At 54.8% G+C, this 5,475-nt stretch overlaps 1 protein-coding gene across 1 annotated transcript; it reads left to right on the top strand.

Moving 5' to 3' along the window:
• Positions 1 to 2,564: 2,564 nt before the first annotated feature.
• Positions 2,565 to 5,466, top strand: CSUI_000404 (calcium signaling protein kinase mark; the record flags this gene model as incomplete). The annotated part of the gene is made up of 5 exons (XM_068060638.1): positions 2,565 to 2,837; positions 3,284 to 3,774; positions 4,067 to 4,274; positions 4,572 to 4,712; positions 5,364 to 5,466. Coding segments are annotated over 3 exons (783 nt in total), but the record flags the coding sequence as incomplete, so codon positions are not given.
• Between the last annotated feature and the right edge of the window lie 9 nt (positions 5,467 to 5,475).

Below are 5,475 nucleotides of genomic sequence, written 5' to 3'. Positions count from 1 at the left end.
AATCGACGGGTCCGTGCATTGTCATTCCGCTACCACCTGGACCCCTAGATGCGCTCGAGACTCGGGGACAATCCCGGTTGGCTACAGTTCAGTAGGCTGGGTAGGGGTTTCTCCAGCTCCATGAGAGATGCCTGAGAGTGAGGCGCCGCCACTGGAAGTAGGGGTCGGCTGCACCCTATCAAGAACAATCGTCTCACTCGGCCGGAAAGTTTTGACTGGGTCACCGCTAATCAAGATTGCCAACAGACAGCTGACGACGGAGTGAAAGCCGAGGGCGCCGTACCCGATGCGCCTGCCAAGTAGCCGGTGTCTGCTCGCAAGACTAAGTCCTTTTCCCTCAGCCGGTCCGTTGAACAGCTTGGCGCTAACATAGCCCGCAGCCACCGGCGCACACTGGTGCAAGGAAGATGTCTGAGTCCTTCTGAGAGCACAGTATTTATGGCAGAGCGATGTGAAGACGAGTTATCGTTGGGCAAGAGACAGCCCAACAGGCTCCAGTGATTTGCCTCTGAACACACTTACCCCGGTGATGCGTGAGACAACTTATCGTAGCTGCCACACATTGTCCTTTCGAAGCGAGTACTTTGCAGAATAGTCGAGACCAAAAGGCGGCCCCGGTCATTCCACATTGGACGCAAATACACTCTTGTCGCTCTGCTTGTTGAAGAGAGTTTCGCTGGGCCCAGGGGGAGAAGGTGTGGCACAGTGCATGCCCTAGTTCACTGCAGTGACAAGAGCGGTTCAAACCCAGCTCCATGAGTCAACCTGACAGTACACGCCTTTTCCTAGGGAGCGGCCGGCAACCGACTCTTACTTGGCACCGACAGGTACACCGGGACCAAGTCCCAGTTCCCGAAGACTCCTCGTCGCAGTCAGCAAAAAAGGACCTTCAATCTCTTCCAGTCGGTGGATTCGCAGACAGCATTACGACCTTTTGTTTGATTACGACGGCGGCTCTCCTCCAGCAACGCCTGTCATGTTTGATTGCCTCCAGGAGACACATGTCTCTGCCGGCGCTGCAGTTGCTGTTCGTCAAAGCCACCAGTCTCCTGTCGAGAAAAGGAAGTGAGCTACAAATCCCTAAGCCAAGATCTGAACACAAACTGAAAACGTGCAGACTGTTCGTGATTCAATCCATACCGGAGAACAGAGAGCGCACCAGTGCAACGCAGAGAGAGCAGTTGTGAGGGTTAACATTGCCACGGGAACCTGGACCACCCGACCCCAAACAAGCACTTGGTCTCCGATGCCACCTCAAATGAGCGTGACGTATACAAAACCAGGGTCCGACGCTTCAGTCGTATAGCGTCGAAGCGTCCAGCTTCTTTGTCGTTTTTGGATGGGCATGCGGCGTAACGTATTGCTTGGGGCAGCAAGTGTTTGGAGGGACTACGTGTTGCTGGTGGCAGAGTCGCGTGACGGCTGGAGAAGTTGGAAGTGACAGCCCGGGCAAAGACAGGTTTCTCGGCTGCAATTGTGATGCTCCTGCCGCTTGGAGAAGGAACGCGGGGGTCTGTCTGCGATCGACTGCACATTTACAGCAACTCCTATGTGTGCGCGACAGAAGAGGAATTGCTTCAGCATCCGCCCACAACAGAGCAAGAGCAGGTCCCGGCTCGTGCCATCACACGACACGGCATGGCGACCGTTAGGGGGTAGGTACTCGAATGGAAAGGATGCGCCTTCAAACAACACGCGGCGACGCAGATCTGGATTCCTTTCGACGAGCAGCCTCCCTTTGCAGTCAACAGAATTTGGTTAACTTACTTCGGACTCACGGACTGACCGAGATGTGAGCAGCCAGTACAGCGTGCTAGTTGATGAGCCGCCGACCGCGCGAGTACTGAGAGGGTCAGCAGTTGTTTTGCATGTCCGTGTTTTTCCGTTTACGTTCAGCTCTTCCGCGTGCCCTTCGGCGGTTCGCGAAAGAGGAGGCCCCGATGACCGGCAAATTGTCTCTCCTGGATTTCTCCACCGCTTTCAGCAAAGACTGATCCCAGCGACTACGCTACGGCATCACTCGGGCAAAGGAGCTGGCCATGCTGGGGGGTTCGATGGTCCACGCGACGGGCTTCCTCACTGTGCTACCACAGCAGACGCCAACCCTGGGACTCCAAGAAAAGGAAGACGACCTCTCTCCTCTAAACACGTAAGAGCAGAGGACTGGTATAGGCACAACTCACCGTCGACTGACATGCTGAAGCAAAGTGCTAGAAACGGTTCTGGCCTCTGCAGTTCGAGGGCAAGCCGCGTGTTCCACTCGCTGCACCTAGCCTTCACCTGGACTGACGAGGTGCGAGCAATATGAACCCCTACACTCTCTTGGAAAGAATGCCTTCAAAATAGTCATGGAGCCCAGCAAACAAACAAACTGACTGCCGAGAGGCTCTCCGTAGGCGGCAACTTAGCAGAGAGTCTGAATAGCTCGTAGAGCGAGCATGCGATGTACCAGCGTCCACTGCAAGCGAGAGCCGCAGGCCACAGATACAGACATGGAGAACCACCTCCGGCGGGAAACTCTTTACTCACTCAGTTCTCTTTCTTTTCTGTAAGCTGTGCGCCAGACTCCGGATGAGCGATCGCCTCTGAACACTGAAGTCTTCCTTCATCCCCCCGCTGTTGCCGCGCGGTGTTCTCCGACAGCTTCGCACAGAACGCAGCAGGCGGACAGGCCCAGTGTGCGCGGTACCAATGTTGCTGCCGCACCACTAGCAAAGTCAGAGGCAGGCGGGAGCTCCAGCGCGCCGACGAGCAGAAACTCCTTTGCCGAGAACTTCCTCCTGGGCCCTCAAATCGGAAAAGGCGCCTACGCGCCCGTTCACGTAGCAACACACAGGGTGGGTCTGTTGGACAAGGAGATCGGAGACCTGGTCTCAGCTTCATCGGAATCTCGACCTGTTTTGGGGGTTCCGTACAGAAAGCAGAGAGACGGTCTTTGTCAGCAAGGCCGATGAAAGCCGCGAGCCGCCGCCTGGGGGTGGGATAATTGAGAGTAGAGTAGCTATCTGCCGCGCGGAGACTCCTCTTGGTCGTACGTACTGGTCGCTTCGTCGGCGCTTGCTCGCAGAAGGGTTACACAGATACCAATATCAGCATCATCGCAACACCCTCGCGCGCTGCTGCATGATCTGCTAGGCAAACCAGACACCTGCCCGCTGGTTCCAGGGTGACAGAGTGCACGACAGTCAGACGGTGCAGGGCTAACCCTGAGGGCTGTGACTGGAGAAACAGTTACTCACAGGCCACCCTGCAATGCCGTGTCACTTGTCTTGTGGCCCATCAGAAAACTGGGAACCCCGTGGCCGTCAAAATCTACGACGGATTCAGGTCGATGAGCAAAGATAGAAAGGCCGTGATCGTGCGGGAGATCCGTGTGATGCGACGCCTGTCCCACGAGTCGATCGTGAAATACGCAGGAATCTACAATGAATCTAAAGCACTATACGTGCTGATGCAATTCCTCAACGGCGGGTCGATGCACTCCCTCGTGAAGAACCACGCAGACGGCAAGCTCAGTGAGGATGCAGCGAGAGCCCTCTTCAAGCAAATATGCAATGCTGTGCAGCACATGCACTCCAGGAGCATCGTCCATAGAGACTTGAAGCTGGAGAACATCCTCCTTGACAGCAAGGGTAAGACGACCCTGCACAGAATATGCTTTAACACTCATAGTGTACTGCCCTCCACAACAGTCACGGTCGGTTCAAGGCGCAGCCGCTCGGGACTGCTTTCGTTCCCTTTTGTAACATGGAAACCTCCAGCATCGAACAACACGTACTGTCTCTCAATCTTGGCAGCTTCAAGATATGTGCACTCAGCCAGGTGGCTTATTGTTCCTAGTCTAGCACAACGTATGTCGGAGTGTCCTGCCGAAGGCCGTCAGTTGTCGCCCCCAGGTCGGCGTCACAAACATAGAACAACTTTGGTGCTGTCGCAGCAGGTCTCTACGTACGTCGCGTGAACCGCTCGAGGTGCAGCCTTTCGCCTCACTAAACAGGCCCTCTGAGGAGTACCCAATGCTTCATCCTACATGGTGTGCCGGGAGTCCTCTTGCTGCTTTGTTCAGGACGAGTGAAGGTAATTGATTTTGGCTTTGCCTCAATAGTAAAGGAGAATGCGCGCTGCCGGATGCGCTGCGGCACTCCATCTTATATGCCTCCGGAGATACTGCTGAAGAAAGAATACGACGGATTCTCTGCCGATATATGGTCCCTCGGAGTCGTCCTATATGCGATGTTGCACGGCGGATACCCTTTCCGAGGCCACGGGCTCAAGTGAGACTCAAACATCACGGCTCCACACCGGTTTGACTTAGTCACAGCCCGATATAAAAAAGTATAGGTTGGAAGATGACACAAAGGCTTCTCAGTTTGACGACCTCTACGTCCGGCAAGCGTCTATACCATCCATGGCATCACTTGGTGTGAACCGGAACTTTGACTGCCGCGCAAATGCAGAGGAGGCCGCCTAGCCGCCACATAGGCTTTGGAGTGTCACACCTGGCCTGCACTCGTAATATTCCCCCATCATAGCTGTGGTCAAGCCGCATGTGTGATGTGGAACGCATGCAGAGAGCTCTACGACAAGATTCTGCAAGGGGATTTTCCCCTCAGCGTGCACCTGTCGGATGCCGCCCAGCAGCTTATTTGTGGAATGCTAAGCCTTCAGCCGGTTGACCGTCTGACTATTGACGAGATTTTGTGCCACCCTTGGTACGCTGCAGAACCCAAGCCACACAATAGAAGCGACGATAACAAAATGATGCCAACTTTAGCGCGCCTTCTTCACGGTAGAGGATGCCTAAGGTTCGGATCGAAGTAGCTTTCGCCGGCGGTGATCTCGCTCTCGTGCACAGATCAGGTGACTGACGCGGAGTGAGATTGAATCCTGTCCAGTAACGCTGAATGTAAACCCCTGAAGCTGCGGGACACTTCTGCTGAAGTCCTCGTTCTTCGGTAAAGGTTTCAACCCCGCCCGCTCAGTGTGGAGATCTGAATCACGAAAACTAAACGCGGAGGACACAGATATACAGGCGACACCCTGCCTCTGTTGCGGCTGGTAATTATGGGACTTGGAGGACCAGCTGCTTGTCCCGCCGCAGAGACTGGGTATTGCTCTACTTGTGAGGAAGCGCTTCACCACTTCTGACAGCAGTTGGATGGTTACACTGCTAGGGAAATAGCCACAGTTTACTGCCCAAGGTCTAGCCGGAGAAACTCTCTAGTCAAGTGTACATTGTTCAGCAAGCGGGCGATCACCCAGCGATTTCTTCTCTGGGAAGAATGACGGTGGGAGTCGGCGGCAGGTGCACATGCGGCGTCTTCTGTAATAAGCCTAGTTGCCTGGCGTGTTTGTTTGTCCAGGCTAACAGGTGAAACGTGAGACGGTGAGAGGTGCGTTGGCGGGTATCGGGGAGCGGCAGTTCTTGGATGTATAGCGTGGTCGTTTCTCACTCGTGAAAGCCAGAGAAAGGGC

Source organism: Cystoisospora suis, assembly GCF_002600585.1.
Source record: "Cystoisospora suis strain Wien I chromosome Unknown contig_173, whole genome shotgun sequence".
Taxonomy (NCBI): domain Eukaryota; phylum Apicomplexa; class Conoidasida; order Eucoccidiorida; family Sarcocystidae; genus Cystoisospora; species Cystoisospora suis.
Note: the sequence above shows the minus strand (reverse complement) of the source record. Positions and strands in the feature narration are given on the sequence as shown.